General features: G+C 44.3%; 1 protein-coding gene across 3 annotated transcripts; it reads left to right on the forward strand.

Moving 5' to 3' along the window:
* The first annotated feature begins 341 nt into the window (after positions 1–341).
* olfm1b (olfactomedin 1b) lies at positions 342–21,477 on the forward strand. 3 transcript variants are annotated; one of them, XM_034601426.1, is made up of 6 exons: positions 342–986; positions 8,814–8,963; positions 9,675–9,830; positions 11,999–12,218; positions 16,502–16,608; positions 19,315–21,477. In XM_034601426.1, the coding sequence occupies exons 1-6, from the start codon at positions 921–923 to the stop codon at positions 19,987–19,989; spliced, it is 1,374 nt and encodes a 457-aa protein (XP_034457317.1). In that variant the 5' UTR covers positions 342–920; the 3' UTR covers positions 19,990–21,477. The 3 variants fall into 3 exon arrangements, with proteins under 3 accessions (XP_034457317.1, XP_034457318.1, XP_034457316.1); XM_034601425.1 differs by lacking the exon at positions 342–986 and adding an exon at positions 6,797–7,409; XM_034601427.1 differs by lacking the exons at positions 11,999–12,218; positions 16,502–16,608; positions 19,315–21,477 and adding an exon at positions 11,181–11,648 and having other exon boundaries at positions 345–986.
* The last annotated feature ends 2,224 nt before the right edge of the window (positions 21,478–23,701 follow it).

Below are 23,701 nucleotides of genomic sequence, written 5' to 3' on the forward strand. Positions count from 1 at the left end.
TAAAGACTAGAATGGGAGTCTGGCATGTTTACGTTAAAGGTTGAGTGTGTAAGATTTAGCTGAAATGGATCAATTGGCAGAAACTGAATATAAAATAATCCTAGTAGTGTTTCTTCTACAAATTGTACAAATTGTTGTTTTCTTAACCCTAGAAAGGGCCCTTTATATTTTGTATACTTTTTTATTCTGCCAAGAAAAGATTGACTGATTTGTTTCTATGAATAAAGATTATTTGTTGAGTGGGTAACAGCGTTGTTTTCCCTATATTATAAAGACAGACAATGGGTTGGACAGCTGCTCTCCTGTGTCCTCGCCAGTTTAAATCTCCCTCTCCCCGCTATGTAACTTCCGTTTCAGCACCACCAGCTCCGTCACTCGTGTCTTTTCCCATCCACAGCTTCTCCGGCAGCTTCAGGCGGGGAGCTTCAACTTCAGCGCGGCATCCAGAGTGCAGGTTTCCCCGCCGCGTACCCCACCGTGTCCCGCCGTGACCTGAGCACCGGAGAGCCCCATGTTCATGCCCACATCCACGGTCCGGTCGCAGCGACAGAGCAGCATCACCGAGCGCGGCATCGGAGGAGACGGCACAGAGGAGGAGGAGGAGGAGGAGGAGGTGGTGGAAGAGGAGGAGGGGAGAGGCAGCACCGAAGGACGGGCTCCCGATGTGCAATGAATGTGCTCCGAGACGATTCCGTGAAGCAGATCTGTCGCTCTCTGCTGCAGGGATAAAATAATCGCCGTCTGATAAATAAAGAAAGAAGAAGAAGAAGAGACTTCCAGCGCAAAGCCACAGAGACAGAGACAGAGAGAGAGAGAGCCGGGGAGGACGAGGGACCGCTGCGCCGAGCGGGGGGACGCGAAGGGGGGACTCGATCTGCATGTGAGACCGCTGCGTGGTCCACACACACCGGAGGCAAGAGATGCAGCCTTCGAGCAAGCTCCTGACTCTCATCCTCCTCATCTTCATGGGCACAGAACTCACCCAAGTAGGTCTCACTGTTATTATCACTATTCTTATTACTCATTCTATCTGTCAAACGCCATTTTCCACCCTTACAATCCGCAGTTAATTGGCTCCAGATCCGTTTAGAGATGTGACCAGTTTACCTCGGTATAAAAGAGCCCCGGTGAATTAGCCCTCCACCACGCTTAACCGGATTAACGGGTGGGATTACATGGCGGGGATGCATTGTGCTTGACGGGCGAGGAGAGATCCAGATGATCCCTCCTCCTCAACCCAGGGCTCTCCACGGCTGTCACATTGGTGGAGATCTCGCACAATGAGTCAATCAGTGTCACTCCGATCACCGAGGAGCAGGTCATTCTCGTGCACTGTGTCTGCAGAGGCCAGTGTTGGTGCAGATGATGGGGCTGCGCTGCTCTCCACGACCCAAACGCAGTGTCTGACTGAGGGGTGATGCTGTGCAGAGCATGCCCAGTGACCACAGTCTGACTTGGAGAACATTTAGTGCAGCAATGTGAAAAGCAGCACAGCTCAGTTGTAAACACATTCATTGGGCTGATAAAACGCCTCCTTTATTGGGACCATTTGCTGTAATAGTTACCGCTGCATTAAACTTTTTTTGGCTTCATGGATCCTCACAAAACAGGAGAGGATGCAGAGGAAGGGTTTATTTATCCCAAGGCCCCTGCTACCAGTGGGTTGCAGCATCTGATGTTTTAATTACCTTTTGCAAGAACAGTCATATTTCACAGGCTTCGCGCTTGCGTGAATCCAATTGCTGTTGGTAATTGGAGGCTAAAACTAAATAAAATCAAAAAAATCAAATGGGCCTCTGAGGTACTATCAATAAAGTATTCCCTGTTTCCCCCAGCGTGGCCGTGATATACTCTCTACTCCAAGTGACACACTCAATAAATTTGTGTTGGTGGAAGTAGGTTGCAGCAGCAAAACCCTGCCCGGCCCTGATAACCAAAGCGTGTTAGAACAATATTGATGTAATATTGCCTTGACAGAAATATGCCAAGCCATTGATTTCCCGAAAATTTATGAGGGATGTCAGCGCGCGGGGGCCGAGCGGGCATTTTTTATTCATGGCGCAACAGCTTGGCTTTGACGCTTGTGGTGGAATTTGATTTGTAAAGTGATCAAAGCTGTAACCTTACACGCGGTTATTGCCGGTGTTATTTTACACCCCCCCCTCACAACGATGACACTGACTGCAGCGGCCTATAATGTGAACTGGATGTGCACAGCAAAAAAAAAAATGCTGACACAATGGCACAATGGGGCTATTTGCACTGATTGATGGGAGCCATCAGTCGGGGGATATTGGGAAGAGAAGGTGCTACATTTTGGGTTCCGGGGTCCTGCACAGTGCAGGTCAGGGCCCGTGTCACAGTGTAAAGTCTTCCTCTGATGGCCTCCGAGTGTGTGTCGTCTGCTTGAAGGTAAGTCGATATTAGTCCACAGCTCGCCTGTCTGCTCCCTTCCCGAACAGAAACACAGGACAACGCTGACGGGCTCTATTTATACCGCCCCTGCTACACAATCCCACAATCCATTTCACTGTGGGAAGACCAGGCCTCTGCACATCCCGCTGCTGCTTGAATAAAAAAAAAAAGAAAAGTGAGAGGTGTTATCTGGACACAGAACTGTAGAGAGCCATTTATTGCCAGATTACTCATCAGGAAGGGAAAAAAAGAGCCACCCAGGCAGAATAGCTCCAACCTTTTTACGCTGAACAATAACATCCTCCTAATGACCACATTAAGCACCATGCCACTGAAGGCTTGCTTTCAGACGCTGTCGGGCAGCTGCGGCTCTCTCCCTCCAACATCTGGGCTGAGGGAGGAGGGAGACGCCTGATTAGTAGCTCGGTCTCTCCTCTTCGATTCTGCCCACATTCGCTCACCTCTGTCCACGCTTCTTGTGGGATTTGCCTGGCGTTCACACACAGAGAGAGAATAGTAAGCAGCCAGAGTGGCATCTGTTCCTCACCTAGCGGCTCCCCCCGTGGCTGCAGGCCCGCATCCGAAAGCATCTCACCGACACCTCGCCAAACAGATGGCGCCGCTATACAGCCGCCCCTTTGACACCATGCAACCTACATATCATAACAAATCCTGCAAACACCAACCTTGCACAGGGATCCTGCACAACATCTGCTTAGGGTACAGCTTTAAATTTGCATGCACGCACAAGCCAGTATATGTGGATTTTTACACAAAAGAAATGTGCCCAGCCTCCTAATTTACACGAGACAACTTTGCCAACGTGTCTTTGTTACGCAAGCATGTATACCAAGGGGTTCAGCAAGGGAGCGATTTGAAACGGATAAGGATTTTTAATGTATAAGACGAGGGGGGGGGAAAAAGGAATCAATCTGGTTTTATGTTAGAACCTGAGATGGAGTTGAGCTGAATTGCAATGTGCATGGTGTGAGTGGCAGCTGGGGTTGAAGCTATTTATTATTCAGTATGGCTGGTTGAGCGATGGAGCAGGAGGGAGAGAGGGAGAGCAGAAGTGGAGTAGGTGGAGACACAGTGCATTTTGTTGTGCACTTGCAGGCTGGAAAAGTGATTTTTCACTGAGCTCTTACCACATTGTATACTGAGCGTTTCTGTTTGGTTATCACAGTGTGTGCACACAGACACCTGTTCTCCATAATGCAAAACAGCATAACAGCCAGAAACGCTACGTCTGTGAAGCCTTAATGTTGCATTCGTTAGATGGTAACTGCTCATTTGTATTACACTGGCTCCTCTTATAATATGTGCCTGCTTATCCCTCCACATCTGCACCAGTTAAACCGTAATTTGCGCCTCTTATTGCAAAGTGAAAATAACATCAATGCAACCCCTATGCAGCACAACACCTCAGGCAACGTTCTTATTGGCCTACGAGAATGGCACAAAAGCGAGCGTTTGCCTCCCCTCCCAAGGCCGAACAATCCTACACAGGATTGTTGAAAGTTCCTGGATCTACTCCTTAATCGGCATGCGCACCAAAATAATCAGTTCTTCCCTCCACCAAGTCTGGTTGAAATCAGTTCAGTAGTTTCTGTGTGATCCTGCTAACACATAAACCAACTAGAATCCCACTAAGACAGCGTATACGTCAACCAAGGACCAACAATCCTCTTGTGAAACCCCAATTAAATCCACAAGATCATGAATATGCACCAAATTTCACACACTAATAAATATCAGTCCCCTAAACATGTCTGATTTCTTTCATCAAGCGTAATACTGGAAAATGTTGAAAATCTCGCAGATAATCTCACAATGCGAAGGAAAGTGAATGAAAAGTCTGAATCCACTTCACAGATTCTCCCCTGACCCATAACTACATATACACTCATCTTTGCACCAAGTTATTGTTCTAATACATCTAGTTTTTCCGTATTCCTGTTAACTAACCAACAAACAGACGGTGAAAAATAATGGTGGAGGTAAAAATCAACAGATCTGACATAATCTTATTTACACACAGCATCACTGATCATTGCGCAGGTGTCGCTGTAGTCTACAAACTTGAAATCTCGTAGACAGACTGTTTACATTGCTTTGAATAAGACATTATCTTGATTATGGTGTTTACATGAGTTGCTAATAGAATATTATATTCATAATCAGGTGTACGTGCCACAGACCACAGTCTGACTCACATCAATGTTACATTCTACTACTTGGTAACTGTCGATGGCGCAGAATGCTGTGAAATCTCCAATGAGTAGTGATTAAGGTCAGAATAATCAACATGTCTAAATTGTTGCTTATACTGAGTATGACCTTATTGAGATGAAGGTAATCAGAAAAAGGTGATTACATTAATTCAGACTGTTCACTTAATCTGGTTAATATACGAATATAAATGTGTCTAATGATAAATCCCCACTTCTTCAATCCTTCCACCAGTGGAGTACAGTTCTAATAAAAACCTTTTAATGTATAATCTCTGTATAAATCACTCTTGATAAATCCAGTAGGTGGCAGGCTGATAACTGGATGAGTCATGGATTAATCCTCTTTTATCGCTGCACCTGTGGCGTCCCTCCTGATGCTGCCGTTGTAAAAACCCCGAGCACTTGATATGAGAGGCAGGGACCCAAAACCTCAGATGATTTCCATCACCATCGTTAAAACTGAACGGGGGGGGTCTGCCGCTGCGGGGCTCATGGAAGACTTGAGTCGTATCTGTGTCATTAGAGAGCGCTGTGCCGAGCAGTGCACAGCAGCGAGCTGACCCCACTGATGCCTCACTCTAATCTGTGCGAGGCGTCAACACAGTGAGCTCTGCACCTCAAAGGTCATGAAGAAGTGGCAGAGACAAGAGCGAGGGAGGTGCAGAGAGCTCGAACTTTGCCTCCATCTTTTGAGTTTACAAGAAAAATCCATTATGGTGCTGACAGAAATAACTGTGGATGCAAGAGCCACTCTCGCTATTCTTGGGAGCTCATGTATCATGCAGTGGTGCAATTTTAGCCCCTGGGCTGGAATGTTTGTCCACAGGCCTGTTCATGGAGAACTTGGGCTCTGGTCAGATAAGATAAGCTAAGATAAATCCAGACTTTATTAGTTTTACAAGATTAAGGTCTTATATACTACAATTTATAAGGTCTATATATCTCTATATATCCAGGAGTGTGAACCACAGGTTTTCAAAGTGGCTCAATACAGTTTCAGGTGATGCTCAGTGAATGGAAGCGGAGAAAAGTTCAGTTTTTACTTTCGGTTTTAAAAGGCGATCATGCAGATCTGGTTAATACTGTAATTTAGGTTGATTCTATTGTTTCCACCACTGGTCTGGAGTCAGTAGTTAAAAAATACCGCAGTACAGACCTTATTTGACAAGATAAAAGAGATAACATAACTTTGTATTAGTCACACATCTGGGAAATTGGCTCTGTTGCAGAAGCAAATTGAGGGAAAGTCAAAAAAACAGATATCAGTAAAAGTAATAAATAATTTAACATGCAATATGAACACAAGGAAATGTAAAAAATCGAATAGAAATTGTGCAAACAGAATATAAACAGTGTGACAGGATTGTACTTTAGTCTTTGGATTGCACACAATTAATTGTCATTTCCATTTGTCCTGTCAAAATAAACTACTTGTTCTAATTCTAAATATGCACCAAATCATCTGAACCTAATGCCACTGGAATGTTTTGAGTGGAAGTGGCTGTAAATTCCCTGCATAGACATTTAAAATATATACGCCTCTGAAAAGTTAATCAACATTAACGAGTACTTTTTTTAATTGGGTATTTAAAATAAATCTACTCCTCCTACTCCTCCTCCTCCCATTATAAACCCTCCCTCCCCCTCTGGTTTCTGCAATGCCATTTGTGGCTACACGATGGCGCCAGAGTCCCACGAATGAAAAGCTCCATCCTCGTTTGGAGCTGATGGTCCCCAGGACTCTGCTCCATCAATAAAACATGAAATCATTTCTGCGCCCTGACACCGCACCGTGCGCCACTGCGACGCGACATATTTTGCGCAAGTGTTTTGGGTTCATTTTCACATTTATTTAATCTTTGGTTGAAATAAGTGGGGGCAGTTCCACCGTGCAGGTGCACACAGAGAGCCCCCTCATCTTCTGGGGGGGCAAAGGAGATATAAATGTCACTGTCTGGGAGAAATAATTCCTCAGCGTCAGTGTCATTGTCATTTCCTCCGGGCACGGCCAGTGTCGTGGCGCGCACCTACGGGCGCAATTCGTCATATTTCCATGACCGGACCCCCAACCTGGCTGACATCATTGCGTCTGGAGATATACATAGATCCGTAGTACCTCCTCCTTCCTGCTCTCACCCATTTGGAGGAGCCCGTGCGTGTAGTCGGTGGCACTTAATCACAGCGCGCACCAAGGCAGGAGGCGGGCCGTCGGGCGTGAACGAAATAGTAACGGTGAGGAGGAGAGGCAGCAGTGTGCGTGTGTGGGACAAAGCAGGCAGAGGAGCTATCCGGAGGACGCATCCAGCTTTGGTTTTATCTTCTTTCTTCCATCCTCCACTGCGCTGGATCCGGTGCCGCCGCCGCAGCTCCTTCTCCGTCCCGACCTTCCCAGTTTCGGTCGTATCCACCGCGCGTCCGACTCGTTCGCCGCCAGGGCTTCGTTGGGAGATGTCCAAAAAAAGACCAGCCGAGCCGGAGTCCCGGGTGAAACAGCCAGCCGCTCTGGGCAACATGACCCGCCGCCTCCCCGGTTCCTCGCTGGAGTCTGTAGAATGAAGAAGGCTTAAAAAAAATTACAAATAAAAAGTCTAAGGGAAGCAGCGCGCAAAGATGTCGGTGCCTTTGCTGAAGATCGGCGTCGTGCTCAGCACCATGGCGATGATCACCAACTGGATGTCGCAGACCCTCCCCTCTCTGGTGGGGCTCAACACCACCAAGCTCACGGCGGCGCAGGGTGGATATCCAGACCGGAGCACAGGAGTAAGTGCGCAAATTACGCATTATTTCCTGCGGATTTGGCTCTTCTTGACACATTATTTCCTGAATGAATGTCGACTGTTGCAACCTAATAAGCTGCAGTTCAAGTATAGGCAGCCTAAGAGCGATTTTGAGTGCGTTTGATTCACACTTCAGAGGAGAAATCCTGTCAGCGTGATGCGTAAAAGTAAAAGCGACTTGGAGACGCATCATAGAAATCTCACTCCTGCTTTCTGATGTTGCTCCAGCTGCCACAGTCCCTGTCGCTACCCTGCACTAAGTGGAAACTTATCTGTTGCTTAATTTTCTTTCCTGGCATTGATATGAATAATATCAAGTTGTAGGATATTGGGGGGGTTGACGTAACAAATTTCAAAGCAGGGTTATTTTTAACCCCACGGAACAGCAGGGAGTCCTCGTTCCTTCCTTTTCTTCACTGGTGAATGAGAGAAGATCAAAGCTGAGGTACCGTTGTCAGGATTTTCTTTTGCATCAGATTATGTGGAGCTAGGTCTGTGCCAGGATAATTTTAGGAGCGCTCTGTCTGTCAAGAGGTTAGAGCAGTGGAATCTGGAACAATGGATGCTGAGGGCAAGTCCTTACATAGAGAAGTAAAAGGAGAGGATTCAGAAAAGTGATCTATCCTGGACGAATTAGGTTTATTCCAGGATTTTCTTTAGAGAAAATTCAAGTTTTCTTTCTTACATCAGTAGGTTTTGAGGGGTTTTATTTGATCACTGTCTGTGTGACAGCACCGACCAGGTATTTCAGAGACAGATCCCTGACAGTGATTTTCTTCATCTCGTCAGCACATCCTCTGGAAGGAATCTGTGCCGCTGACTAACAGACACTGTGATTGCTCCTTTTTTTGGATTCTGTGAAGTCAAGTCCTTCTCGCTAATTGAATCAATCTGCAGGTCTGGTCTATACAATACTGTTATTGCTGATGCAGGGAGGATCTTTGTCAAAGTCACCTACACATAAGTCTTATCTAATCAGTAACTGGAGTTGTGTCTCGAGGGGAGGAAAAAAAACTCAAGTCAAACACTTCACGCTCTGAGCTTTCACACGCACACACACACAAACCCCACTGAATAATGGAGTAGCTTCAGCCGTCTTGATTGGCTGCATCTTCCCTTTGTGTGGCTTTAAAATATACTGGTGCAGAACGGGTGGAGCCTGGTGGTTTGTGGCGTCCAGATGGTGATAAATATATCACAATACAGCTTTAGCAATAAACTGGCCCAACACACTCAAAACACCTTGGGCTTAAAAGTGTCACGGACAAACACAGGAAGGTGCCAACCTTGTGTCTTTTTTCTTTCATTCTATGCTTTGTTCCACTGTCCTCCAGCTCCTCTGTTCATCCGCCCGTGTTTCTCTCTTTCTCCGCTCCTTCGTCCTCAGGTGTTGCCAGCAAACCCAGAGGAATCGTGGCAGGTGTACAGTTCAGCCCAGGATAGCGAGGGGAGGTGTGTCTGCACGGTGGTGGCGCCCCAGCAGTCCATGTGCTCACGGGATGCCCGCACCAAACAACTGAGGCAGCTGTTAGAGAAGGTAAAACGCAGCTTAACCTTTCAGCAAACGCATGACCCCGCCGATCAAAGTCATACAAAGCACACAGACACCACCTTTACTCCTTTTTGTCTTCTCGACACGCAAAGACAGAGACACACATTTAGGTTAAGCCATGTTTGTGGTCCCCCAATCACCTCTGCCCGTTGGACAAGAATAGAAATAAAGCTCTAATGAGCTCCCTGGAAACCCAACAGGCGTCATGGGAGGCAGCTATACACCGACACTCTGAGTTTCTATTGTGCTGCACTTATCCAGAGCAACACTTCTAATGATGCAACCCAGCTCAACACCCAGGGACTGAAAGCTAACACCAGCTCATTTATACAGGAGGAACATTTTGAGCATATTTATGACAAAATGCTTCCCATTAAAAGGTGAGATTGTCCCAACACAATGTGGACCAGCTCAGACATGAACAGATTTCTTTTGAATAAATGGCTGATGAGCCAAGATCATGGAGTTTTGGAGAAAGCAAATGTCTTAACAGTGTTGCCCTCTACATTGGCACCATGTGTCGGAGGCTGCTGTCTAATTGACCTGATGTCAGAGTTTGGGAATCTCCAAGAAGAGAATGTCGAGACAAAATAACACATTGGGAGTTGAATTTTCTTTACATCCATTGCTTATTTCTCCTTGTGCATCATGATTTATTGAAATACATCTGACTGATGTGTCCATATGGAACCCCAGGTCCAGAACATGACCCAGTCCATCCAAGTGCTGGACCAGCGGACCCAGAGGGACCTGCAGTACGTGGAGAAGATGGAGGTCCAGCTCCGAGGTCTGGAGACCAAGTTCAGGCAGGTGGAGGAGAACCACAAGCAGAACATCGCCAAGCAATATAAGGTACGTAGCCATATGTCCAGCCATCGACCCAACCGCCATTCAGTTCAAGTCATTCACAGCTGCTCTGTCGCCCGTCACACGCAGCCTTATCCATTTTGTGCTCATGTGTTCCCAATGTAGAGATTGTACAGATTTATCTAAAGCTCCATACCACACATCAAGAAACCCATAATGAATACATAATTAAAGACAGTAAATGATTGGATGTATAAACTCAACTGCAAGAGTTCACATTATAATTCCTCACTGACTCATTTAAAAAACATGTGATAGAATCCTTAATGAACTGTCAAATAAGATTTAATAAAACACATTTATATGTTCATGTTTCACCACATACTGGTTGTACAGTGGCACTCAAATCTCTGCACATGGGAAACACATGCATGTTAGTATAACAAGGAATTTTTCTTGGAGGGTTTACTGTTCAATTGAAACAAATCCTATGCAAGCAGGCCAGGGTATTGAGTGAAATTTAACTTTTACCTCCTTTTAATGTCCTTTAGCATGTAAGTAGGGCTGCAGATAACTAATCTGTATCTTTTATTGTTCATTAAGATACAGATTGTTGTCTCAGATACCTAGAAGTAAAATGCAGATAACCTTCTCTGGCTATCACACAACACACACAAATTCTGAGATTTTGAGAATATCATAAGGTTACGAGAATATAGTCGCCATTAAGAAGAACGTCTGTATTCTGCCATCAGTTTCCAACACAGTCCTGATACTTATTATAATGTGGTGCTGATGAGCAAAAAGATGCAACAATTTTTTTTGTTGTTGAAATTTATACCAAAGTAAAACTAACGAGATGCTCCTCATTCCTCATTTTTAGAAATGTGTGACTGATCTGATATTCCCCAAGTAAAAACACACTTTACACACTTTATTCTCATAAATTTACGACTTTCTTTCTTGTAATATTATTCTCGAAATCTCAGATAATTTTTGATGAGATAATCAGTGACTATTTTTTCAAACAAGGTTGATAAAATGATGACATTTAAAGATTTTGTGACTCTGCTACAAGAATAGTTTGGACAACTTGATACCCAGCCCTGTTTGCAGCCACTTACACAAATGCATTATTTAATTGTACCTATATTCTTACTTTTAACACTCAATCAAATGCATCTTCAATGTTTGTATCATTTATATCTGCACCAATACATTTGTGTGATCCCACCATCATGTGCATGCTCAAAAACCTCTTGCACCCACCTCCAGTGCATGTGTGAAGTATTCTGTATTCTGCCATATACGAAGTGTGTGTGCGTTTGTTTGTGTGTTAGATAGGTTAGCAAGCTCAAGTCCCTGTCAACAGTTGTGTCGTTTTCTTGCTTGCAGGGCTAACTTTAAGACAAGTAAAGAGAGCCACAGGGAAGAAGAGGCAGGTCAATTCCAGATTCCCCCTGAGCTGGGCCACAGTACTGAGAGCATTTGGGCATCAAACAGTTAATTTAGCACCATTAAGACTAAGAAACCCCACCCCTCTCCCAAATCAACCCACCACTGATCTCTTCCTGCATGTTACTGCTGTTAAAGTTTTCCATCTAAAAGCTTTTTTCAAAAGTAAAGACATTTATTATTATTATTATTACAATTATTATTATTATTATTATCAATTGCTGTTATGCATTTTATTTTCTTTGGCTTTTGTCTATGCATATTTGGTTACTCAACAAATCTCTGCGTAAAACTATAGACGTAAAAATTCGAGACACTTTGTTGTGTGTGACATGTAAAAGCATGTAACCCTTAATACGATGTTGCATTTTAAACGATGATGACCAATAAAGAGCTTTCCCAATTGTTGTCGGTGTACCGAGGGCTTGCTTTTTAAAAACGGCTGGTCACTGCCGGGACGGAGCCGCTCCGCTCTGCTCGTCCTCCAGGCGGGTGGAGAGTATTCTCCGGGTTTGTTTGCTCAGACACACACTTGCACAGACAAAACACAGTTTTTCTTTCTCTTTCTATCCCACACACACAAACACCGAACATGGACACAAACAGGGGGTCTTCATGTCAGTGGAGAGGCAGGGTAGAGTCAGAGTAGTCAGGTCAGACAGGTGTTTTTTTTTTTTTTTTTTCCTTTTCTTTTACGGACAGCAGGACTCTTTTATGTTGGGCATGACACTCAACCGAGCTTATTCTAATCCTTTCAGGCCATAAAAGCGAAAATGGAGGAGCTTAGACCGTTGATACCAGTGTTGGAGGAGTACAAGGCCGATGCCAAATTGGTATTGCAGTTTAAGGAGGAGGTCCAGAATCTGACGTCAGTTCTAAACGAACTTCAGGAGGAGATGGGGGCCTATGACTACGAGGAGCTCCACAACAGAGTGTCAAATCTTGAGGAGAGACTCCGAGCATGCATGCAAAAATTAGGTAGGCAAAGAAAGCTGTTGGCACACACCATGCTTCAGACACATACATGCATGCACGACAACACTCCCACTGACACGCAGTATGTTGTGACTGGCCAGAGAAGAGAGCCTCAGGCAAACTCACATGACACAAACATTATGTGCGTCTGTAATGATCCAACACTGAAATACATAATACACAGGCTAATGCTGATTATTTACACTGTTTCATATGTGGTTGCACACTGTGGGCCTTTGCTGTTTGTTTCCTCTTACACTGTCAAGGAAAACACATAATGAAATCCATGCATGCACTCATAGAATTGGAGTTACGCCCTGTTAACTTCCTTATTAACTGTACATTCTTCCTGCAAATCAAAAAGAAACTCGGGCTGAAACCACTGGTCGTTTGACAGAAAACCAGTCAGCACCAATTTTCATAATGGATTAAATTGTTCTGAGCCATTTATCCATCAAACAGCCGAACAGTCATTCTGGGTTCTAGCACCTCAGATGTGACAAATCGCTGCCTTTCTCTGTTTCTGTTTTGCATCATTGCAAATTAAAAACCTTGTGCACTATTGATCAGACAAAATAAGCTATTTGAAAAGCCTGCCTCGGGCTCTGGAAATGTTAGATTTGAATTAACAATTTTTTAACAAGTTGTTGAATGTGTCATGAATTGCAAGATGAATCGATAATGAATTATATTATTAGTGGGAGTTCTGCAATGCCCGCTTGTTTTGTATTTGCGCGGCATGAATCTACATTTAACACTCGCCTCCTGTGATGCTATTAGTGGGATATTAAAATACATGATTAGGCCTTAAAGAAAGGGTCGGTAAATTGTTTTTGAAAGTCTTATATTGGTGGAAATCCTCTTCACGTATTGCTAGCATCAATAATTAAAGTCAGCTGAAAAGAAAAGGAAAAATCGCAGGTATCTGTGGCCCCTTGCAGGCCTGTAATAAACACGACCAATCAGACCGAATGAAACGATTGGCTGGCGTACCTGTCTGTCACTAACCGAACGGCCTGGTTGCGCAAACCCTACCTGTGCTCTCACCGCGCATGACCAGAGTCTTCACAAGCCAGAGAGACACAAGCCACTGAAGCAGAGACGAGAGCCAGTCGCGGAAATGTCGTCTTCTTGCAGTCAGGCAGTGGTCGTTTATGTGTTTTAGGGGGCGTAGCTTTGACAACAGGGCCAATGGGAGGGGTCGGGATGTATAGTTTTTCCAGGAATACCAACCCCAGCTTTAAGCATTTAACGCATTTCCACACACAAACTCAGAAGAAGAGAGCGTCCTAGACTTGCAAGTTCCCATCGCAGTCCTATCTTTGCTTTTAGCCCCTGTCTCAGTGCCTTCACACCTCTGTCACAGCCCACAGTGCTAATAGATGCACACCCACACGACAGTGACTAAGATATATTGCTGACACTTACAAGCCGCACATCGCGGGTATGTTGTGTCCCTGTTTCAAATTACTCACAGCGTGCGATGACAGCAAGAAATTGGGAAGGAGCTTTTTGCATACTGTTCTTTTTGGGAGCACCAGTCGAGTGGCAGTGATTGTATTTAAATTGAATACACAGGAGTTAAAAAAAAAGAAGCAGACACCTAATCTCAGCTCCGCTTGTTATTACTTCAGTCGTGCACGATACCTGCAGGAGACCTGTCAGTGTTTTCAGCCGCAGTTCAATGCCACTCTGCACAACTGTGGTCAGACTGGCCGAGATAGCAGAGCGGGGAAGTGCGGCGTGTGTGTGCGAGATCAGACGAGATAAAGGCGAGGTCACCCAGTGAGGGACGAGCTCGGGCAGAACAGAGAGGGACCTCTCCCTTTCATCTCCACAGGACTGCAGAGGCACTCATGCATAGTGACCACAGACACTCGGGTACACTGCCGTTATTGAGATTAAACTCGCGAAGGTCACCCGCCGCATTACCATCGGCGGAACAACAACAGCAAAAAAATTGGGGGAAATCCAGAGGGCAGGGGAAATTTTTACACTAAATAATACATCGAGCGAGTGGAGAAAGTGATGGAGGGTGGTACAAGGGGAGGGAGGAGAGAGAGTGATAAAGTGAAGGCGAGCGGGCAAAGTGAAAGAGAGTAACTAGGGTCCCTGCAGAGCTGTCCTTCAAGCTGTTTTCTGCCGGAGAGACAAACAGCCCGGCGGCTGCTGGGACACAATGGCCATCGATCAAGGGGACATGCCAGCTTGCTGGGCAATAATCAAATAAATAAATCACTCTGACTCATGCCCGGGCAACGAGAAGCCACAGACAGCTTTAGGCAAATCCAGGGCCCTTCGCAGCAAAATACTGATGCATGGAACCAGGAGGTCAGAGCTGCACACAAAGCTCTCTGCCTCCCGCTGATACCACTTCTTCTCACCTTCTACTTCCTCTGCAGACCATAACGTTACAGGTATAATAATAAAGGTTAAAAGGTCATTTAAGTAAATAGTAAGTGATAAAGGGACAGAAATAGAGTAGGAGATGAGTAGGTATGATGCCCCTGAAAACTTGCTTTCAAATCTCTATTACATTAAACAGTCACAACCATGTACTGTATATAAGGAAGTGATCGAGATGGTATGGCTTCACTCTTGGGGAGCAGTCATGTCGTCCATCTTTATATACAGTATAATGTCATAACTAATTAAGGCAATTGTGAGTTTAAAAACATTTTAAAGTGTTTATCTATTCATGAAAATGTTCTAGACTCAGTTATGTGGGTGTTTTTTAATCAGATTTGATCATCAGTGAACAAACAACCCACCAACTGTCACTACAGAGTCCTGAATGGTAGAAAGGATTATGTGACACCACCAGTATAAAATGGGTTAGATAATATTTGTCTCATGGCTCACGTTTATTTTCCCGAAATCTAACTTTGGCGAACACAGTGTGTTACAGCCAGAACTCTAACAGAAAGACGTTTCAATAAATCCAAATTATCCTTTAAAAACAGCTATTCATCATCCTCAGCAGTTGAGCATTTATTCTATAGCTAAATCTAAAGCTGATGGCTAAATTCTATCAGCTCCAGTTCCCATTAGGTTTTCCATTTGCTCTGCCCTCTGCGTCGGACCAGGCAAATTCAGGCCAGAGGGGGATTAGACTCTGTGCATCTCCAGACTGTGGATCCATCAGCAGGCTCCCCCGGCCGCCCGCTGTAGTAGCTGTCATCTAAAGATAGAGGCATGATTATAGAGAAAAGAAATAAATAAATCAATGGGCAGTGTATTACTGCACTCTCTAATCCCACTAAGGGTTATGTAAGGGACTTAACCCCCCTACTAGAAATAGTAGATGCTGCTCATGTGGGCATGCGTTTGTCTCTCACCCGCCGCCGAGGTGCGATGCCCACACGCGCTTACAGGCACGACATATGCTGCACACCGAGGCGCACACACGCTCAGGCATATAGGCAAAAAAAAAAAAAAACAATCAAAAAAGCACAAGTTTCATTGTGAAAGACATTTCAGGAGATGAAGATGAAGGCAGATAATTGAATGAGACCCGCAGACGGAAACAAAAGGCAATTCTGGGTTTATGATTCTAAAGTAAAATTACATTTTGCAGCGATGAAGAGCGATGATCGTGGCTATAAAGGAAGAGGAGAGGGGAGTGCAGCAGTGAGCGGTTAATGAATGCAGCGCTTCACAGAAAAAGACGCTAATGAAATTCCTAAAATGAGCCATCGTCACAGTGTCACTCCTTAAATTAGCATATCAGAACGATTCATTACATTCATTGGGAAAAAATTAACTCATCGAAATCATCTAATTGACCTTTGTCCGGCTGAAAAACAGCCTGTGGATGTGCTGCGGCCGTGAGGAGAGGTCTTCTTGTTTGGTAAAATAGTGCCTCGCGTCTCTGCCTGCGCTCATTAGACGGGGTACATAGTCCGACCAGCTCTCAGTCATGAGGGACTCGGCGCCCGGCGTTAGTTTTGTCAAATTCACATTAACACCTCAGTCAACACTAATTAACACGAAAGCAGCTTACAAGCAGCACACAAAAGTAGAAAACACAGAGGCTCCCCGCTTTCCTATTCCCTCTTTCTCACACCGAGAGTGAAACAGACACGAGCATGTGTGAAAGGAATAATAAGCAACTGATGTACAATACATGCAAAGAGAGAGAGAGAGAGAGAGAGGCAGACGCGGAGCAACAACATGGACATCAGCTCCCTCAGGCAAACACATTTTGATTTAAAGTCAAATGAAAGTAAGACCCTACGAAAATGGGTGTCGCACTGGATGTTCCCATTTCACTTCTTTCTCTGCAGCATGCGGCAAACTTACGGGCATCAGTGATCCCATCACCATCAAGACGTCTGGATCCAGGTTCGGATCCTGGATGACTGACCCTCTGGCACCTGAAGGAGACACTCGGGTACGTACTGCTGCACACAGTCATCACACAGTGTGGGTGGCAACTCCTCGTGTGAGTTTGAATTCATTTCTATTGGTACCAGAAGCTGACAATGTTTTATTCTGATATTTGTGAGTCTCAGATTTATTTACTTTTGTGTTTTTCTTAGTTTAATTTTTTCAGGCAAAGTTCATGTGAGGCAGTTAAGAGATGACATTACATATTGCAGGTTTGGTTATTTTTCAGAGAACGTGCTCATTTTCCTATTGGTGTTGTATGGCTTTTCCATTGCAATCAGGATTATAATTGAGCTCTGGGAAATTTCAAACAATACCAAACCCTGTTGATCTATAGCAACCGTCATTTTGGGAAACACACCTAAGGAGAAATAGATGAGAAATACAAGGAAGCTACTTGGTTTGCTCGGATGAGGTGTTACCCGCAACCTCATGGTGAAGTCAAGGCTCCAGGAAATAACTGGTACCAGCCAATAAAAAGTTCAGATGGCTGAAAGTTCAGTTTTCGGATGAGTAAGGTTATTCTGCGGTTCCACATCATGAACTTTGCCACTCTCCGGCCATAAATCATACAGACATATATGCAGTGACTGTATCTAGACAATTGACAGGTTCACAGACACAGCATCACGCCGGTGACCAGGACTTTATTGGGTTGTTCTGTTAGTTCTAAGATCTTTAGCTTGGTTACATCAACATTGTCTAACATAATGTTTCCCTCAAGTATTTTATTATATATATATATATATATATATATATATACGAACCTGCAAGCAATGCACAACTTTCATCTCGAGGTTTCAACTTGCCTAAGATGCCTTAAGTGCACACACAAACCACACTATTGATTTTTTAAATTTTAATTCAAGCAATTATGTTTATCTTGTATTGCCTTTAATGGTTTCAATGGTTCCTATTGTAGTTGTGCTCTACCCTGAACTTAAATACTTCATCATTATGTTTATATGATCGACGGTTATTAGAAAGTTATCATGCCCACTCAAGCACTTGGTGCCCTACACACAGCACGTGATGTGTGTTTTCCAGCAGCAGTGGTGGATATAGCAATGTTGTGATCACTAGGAAATGTTAGAATTCAAAATAGAAACACTAAAACTGAGTGGATACAGCAACTCTGGAATAGAAAGCTGAGGTCGATAACCTTTATTGTCATTGCAGAGTACAACAAGCTTATTTTCAGCAGGTTAGACAGTTCATTCACACATAACATAGCAAAGATCAAAAAGGAAAATCACTAGGAGAAAAGAGGAATTCTAGTATAGAGATATTCCTAAACTAAAACAGGCATCACATACAGATAAATGATTGCACCTCAGGGTGTTAGGTAGAAGGTATTAAAAACTGTGGAAATATATAAATAATCCTCCATATCCTCTGCTGGTCCACAAAAAAGCAGTTAATGTAATGTTTTAGCTCAGAACTCATTATTTTGATGTACGTGTCTCAAATATTTGCAGCTATGATGGTGTTGCAAAGGTTATTTTTAATCTTTAGAATTTTCTAAAATGTTTGTGACAGCATGTAGACTACATACACAATTATAGATCACCCAAACTTTAGAGTTGATGCTGACTTTTTCCTACGACCAAGGTCAATTATCCCTGTAAAATCAGTCTTTGTTAATTGGTTGCCGGCCTTTTATCAGCTGATTGCATCTGATTTTCTCTTTGTGGAGCTCAGCTGCCGTTGGCTCGATAAGTGGCTCGGCTTTGATTACTGAGACACATTAAAACCGAAATGCTGGGGGGCATAAATCTATATGGTTTTAACAGGAAGCTGCCCTGCGGACGAGGAAGATCGGCAGCCGGAAATAAAGAGAAGGTTTATTTGGCTGCTAAGCGTGTACATGCTGTTGGTGCACCACCTTTATGAGACTCATTAATAAGGGACGATGTCGCACGGGAGGAAAGAGGACGGAAACTTCAGAAGCAGCAGCATGCGGTGCAGAAGCTGTGCAAATTTGCAGTTTGCGTCTGGAAGGATAAATGTCATGACAACACAGGCTTCTTAATGCATATATATTTGAAAAATTGGCTAAGATTATATTTAGCACACAATAGTCAACTTTTTTTGTAGAAACTAATACATTTTGAACAGAACACATGAAAAGATGTGCTGCGTTATCAAAGAACAGCAGAGAAAGAATGAGTGTAATTGACGGGAGCAGACAGGCCCGCTCCACTTCGTTTCATCTCTCGGTTTCCTTACCTTGGCTCTTTTTTTCTCTGGGCCCGTCGAGACCCGCTTCCTTGATGTGATTTATTTTGTAAGTCAATCAAAGGTGTGTGGTGGGGGGGGGGGGATGGGGGCTTCAGGTTTCTCAGTCCCGCTGAGACACAGGAAGTGTTTCAGCCTCAAGCGGCTCCGGGATGAGAGCATCTCTGCCCACCAGCACCAGGGGCCAACAGGAAGCTGGGTCGAAGCAACAGAGACAGGCTTTTATCTGAAATGATGGGCGTTATCCCTGCGGGGCCCGGCTCGTGCCACCCTGCGTCTATCATCCTGACTGTGTTCAGGAGCTGCTGGGTCCCAGCTTCGTCTGCTCTTCGAGGAAAATCTCAGCACTAACTTAATTGGAATGCTTGTTTGTTGTGTGATTTGATTTATTCTCCGTGTGATCTGTATACAACTGATGAATGAAGATTATAGGGTTCTGTGCTAATTTCCTTTCCCTTGTCATATTGTCTAGGTCTGGTACATGGATGGCTACCACAACAACCGCTTTGTGCGGGAGTACAAGTCCATGCAGGATTTCATGACGTCGGACAACTTCACCTCCCACCGGCTGCCCCATCCGTGGTCAGGCACAGGTCAGGTGGTGTACAACGGCTCCATCTACTTCAACAAGTTCCAGAGCCACGTCATCATCAAGTTCGACTTCCGCACCTCCTCCATCAGCAAGTCCCGGCAGCTCGACTATGCCGGTTTCAATAACGCGTATCACTACGCCTGGGGCGGACACTCTGACATTGACCTCATGGTGGACGAGGGAGGGCTGTGGGCCGTCTACGCCACCAACCAGAATGCCGGCAACATCGTCCTCAGCAAGCTAAACCCCAGCACGCTGCAGATCATCAAGAGCTGGACCACCAACCACCCGAAAAGGAGTGCCGGTGAGTCTTTTATGATCTGTGGCACGCTCTACGTCACCAACGGCTACTCAGGAGGCACCAAGGTCTATTATGCGTACTCCACCAACTCCTCTACCTACGAGTACATTGACATTGCCTTCCAGAATAAGTACTCGCATATCTCCATGCTGGACTACAACCCACGTGACCGTGCCCTCTATGCTTGGAACAATGGCCACCAGGTCCTTTACAACGTCACGCTGTTCCACGTCATCCGCTCGGAGGAACTGTAACCACGGAAAAAAGGATTACAACCGTCAATACATATTGTCTGAGTAGAGATCTCCCTATATACAAAAATATATCTGCAATAGAAAAGGACTCAATGGCGAGACCATTCTATTTATAATTAAATAACGTTTACTGAGAGACTGAATCAACAGTGAATGCAACCTGGATTGAATGTGCATATACATGACACTGAAAAAAAATCTCAAATTGAAGGGTTTCATTCCGAAATGTGATTATATTAAAAAAAAAGCTTTATGAGTTAATATCACAAAGTCATAGATGACAAAACTGTAAATAAAAGACAAAAAAACTAAAGTTACCCATAGTAGACTTTATTTTAATAGCTAGCTGCCATCATTCTGTTAGAGGTGTTTTATTTTGGAATGAAACTCTTTAATTGTTTGCCACATAGAACATGATTGTAAAAGTAGACTATATATCAGACGTAAGAGAATAAGAACAGATGCCAAAAAAAAAAAAGAATTAACATCACGCCTTTTTTTTTATATAACGGAACATCAACCGAGGTGCGCTCCCGTGGCTCCGGGTCTTTCTGCAGAAGTCCTCCAGGCTGAACTTGTGGGCTGAGCTGGGGGTCCGGAGACAGAGACTGTTGGTAATAAAACTGTAGGATCCCCAGGGTCCCGTGCACGGGCGAGACAGAAAGGTGGTTCTAGTCAGGAGACTCCATAGCCTAACGGGCGCAGTCTGTCATATCGTTTTTTAATCGAGTACAGTAGCAAATTAAAAAAGAAGAGAGAAACCACAATAACAACATCCAGTAAAAGACCTGAAGGCACTGACTGTTGACAGCGCTGTTCTTTAAGATGATTTTCCTGTGTTAGTGACTGTGTGTGAAAAAGGCTTTCTTTGCATGAGTGTTTTCTATCACTCCGGTATGCTCTACTGAATGTCTTTTGTTGTGTGATACTATAAAAAAAAAAGGAGAAAGAATTGTGGGGTGGGAGAGCGGGGAGAACAGGGTACAATACCTTTGGGATTGGTTCTGGGCTTTAAACTTAGTTCCTGTTTTTCTATTTCTTTGCGATCAACCCTTCTCGTATCACTGTAAATGTTAGCATCGAGCTTTGCCTCTCTGTATTTGTTTATCTGGACTGCGTGGGAGGAATCAACACAACTCGCATCTCTCCGAAGAAGAAGAAGAGGAAGAAAAAAAAAAGAAAAAACAGAATGTAATAATAAGCATTGTATCCAGGGAACCTGGTCGTCCTATCTTCAATTCACAACATGCGCCTGTAGTAGGAAGAGGTTTTTTATTTAATTTTTTTATTGTATGAGGATAATCCTGTCCAATGTCATGTGCCCCCCCCCCCCCGCCCCCACCCCACTGCTACTGAAGGATAATGCTGTTTAAATGTATACCCTCGCTGAGGACAAAAGCTTTCCACTCTTTTTGCGCTTTGCTGGACATGTGTTGTATCTGAGATAAGATAGTTAATGATTCGTGTCAATAAAACAGAGAAATCTGACACACGGATTGTTGCCTTTAAAAAGCTTTAGGAAAAAAGTTGCCATGTGGCAGCGCACTTGGTGATCTGCATATGAACTGTTACATCAGAATTAATGCTCTTATTCTGACTTTTGTGCTGCATTCATTGAGATCACTCTCGTCTTTGGTTTAGTCGTCGGGATGAAACATCTGCAGATACTTATCTTCTCATCTTTAAACAAATGCCGAGGCAAACCAGAGCCGTTTCAGTCTATTACTGGATAGTAATAGACTGAGACTCGTATGACATCATCGTGACCTTTGACTGCTGCAAGTGGAGTCCAAGTGACAATTGGTCAAAACTTGAAATTCATATAGGCAGACTTGAGATATCATGTTAAAGAGGCCAAAACCATATTTTGTGAGGCCAACTTGACCTTGATCTTTGACCACCAAAATCGAATTAGTTTATCAGAGAGTCTAACAGAGCATCTGTGCCAAAGTTGAAAGGGTCCTCTCAAGTCGTTTTTCAGGAAATTAATCTTTCACAATCTCAGCGTGAACATGAAGCTGTTGCAAACGATATACAGTGGACCAGTACGAAACATTTGCTCCTCAGCAAAGAGGAATAGACACAGTAACTCAGTCTTTTCAAAGTCTGGACACTTCTAATGATGTAAAGTTATAGGTTATACTAAAGTAACTTTATAACATGCTCTACAAGATTTCTCTCTCCTCCTTTGATCACTTACCCCCACCACCACCTCCACCACCCTTGGTTTTCTCCCTCATCCTTCAGCCAGTCTATCTTTCCCGCTCTTTGTTGCCCCCGCTCCCTCGCTGCCTCTTAGTCCTCTGATGTTTCAATCGATGAATAAATGATTGCTTCTATTCTCACTCCGAGTGCTTGGCCAACACAAGCTGCTTTTGCTCCCCAGAAAGAGTTTGGATTTGGGAGACTGACAGACAGAAGAAAGGAAAAAAACAAAAAAAACAGAGAGAGAGACAGACAGCACAACATGCTCGGTGGAAGGCCTCACAGCGTATGACACAACGAGCTGTCAGTCAGCAGCGGAATATATTTGCATCTTTACGCACTGATTGGTGCATCAAGAGACTTCACAGCTCTCCCTCTAGTCCCAGTCCCCTCCTCCCTCGACATCAAAACGCACACATTCGCTTGTGAATCTGACAGTTGCATTTCATTTCATCATTTCTCACAAGGGCTCCCCTCTTTTCATAGCCGCACCAGTGTTTTGTTTACCCCCGGAACTTAGATGGGTGCAGTAGGCTAATTATCTTGCGAATACCTTGCCCTCTAAATGCCACAGCTACTGCAGCAGCACTTCTGGGAGTAAAAAAAAAAGGACACACACACAGTAAGAGGTTTGACCTTGCTTCGGCCAGCTGTAAGGTGCATCATCCCCCCCAAGGACAAAACCACTTATCAGCGACAGAAAGCTACTGCGTACGTGCAAACAAGAGAAATAATGTTGCATAGTCCTGCAGTGGCTTTTGTGCCTCGGAGGGTTGAATTGCAGCAGGTAACCCTGAGCTGTCAGTCTGTGACTGCTGCTGACACAAACTGCTAATTGTTATTCAACCTAATATGACTCGTTTGTGCAGCCGCTTCTGAAGATTTATGTAAAATAATGTAACGTGGCAAGGGTTACATCTTAAAAATGATGTGCAATTAAAAAGATCCTAAATTGACAACATTACATCAAGCAGATCACATGTTGTACACCTGTTAATACAGGTTATACAGGTGCACGCCCTGTTTGAACAGCTATTTACGGCTATAAATGATATATAGCTGTATAAAGGCATAGACTGACTATCTATCTACCTATCTAATTCCAGAAACCTCTCATTCTGTCTATATGTGGAATGCAGAACTGTTGAGCGAGAGGAACTGTCCTCTCAGCTTCACACTTGGCATGTGTATTGTTAAGGGTCCAAGGAAGTGCATTGGGCACGTTTTTGATAACAGCCGAGACAACTGACTCTCCAGTTTGGGGTTCTGCGGACGGACACAGTTGAAAAGAGGTAAACAGCTCTCTGTGCAGCAGCGGTGGTGCAGCTTTAGGGTTCTGTGGTCTTTACTTGCTGCAGCTCCACTTCTGCAGGCCACTTTTACTGTTTCAGGAGAGAAAGAAAGCTGCAACCAGCATCTCCACAGGTCAAGAAAAAAACCCATTCCAGACAGGCAAGTTCAGAAAGGCCACTACACTAGTGAATATACTCATGAAACTTTCTAGTAT

This window comes from Hippoglossus hippoglossus, chromosome 12 (assembly GCF_009819705.1).
Source record: "Hippoglossus hippoglossus isolate fHipHip1 chromosome 12, fHipHip1.pri, whole genome shotgun sequence".
Taxonomy (NCBI): Eukaryota; Metazoa; Chordata; class Actinopteri; order Pleuronectiformes; family Pleuronectidae; genus Hippoglossus; species Hippoglossus hippoglossus.

Excerpts from the sequence above, each read along its gene's own strand:
- olfm1b (XM_034601425.1), top strand. The coding sequence starts at position 7,260 with ATGTCGGTGCCTTTGCTGAAGATCGGCGTCGTGCTCAGCACCATGGCG. Across the intron at positions 8,964-9,674 it reads TGAGGCAGCTGTTAGAGAAG|GTCCAGAACATGACCCAGTC; the intron begins GTAAAACGCAGC and ends ATGGAACCCCAG. Across the intron at positions 12,219-16,501 it reads AGCATGCATGCAAAAATTAG|CATGCGGCAAACTTACGGGC; the intron begins GTAGGCAAAGAA and ends CTTTCTCTGCAG.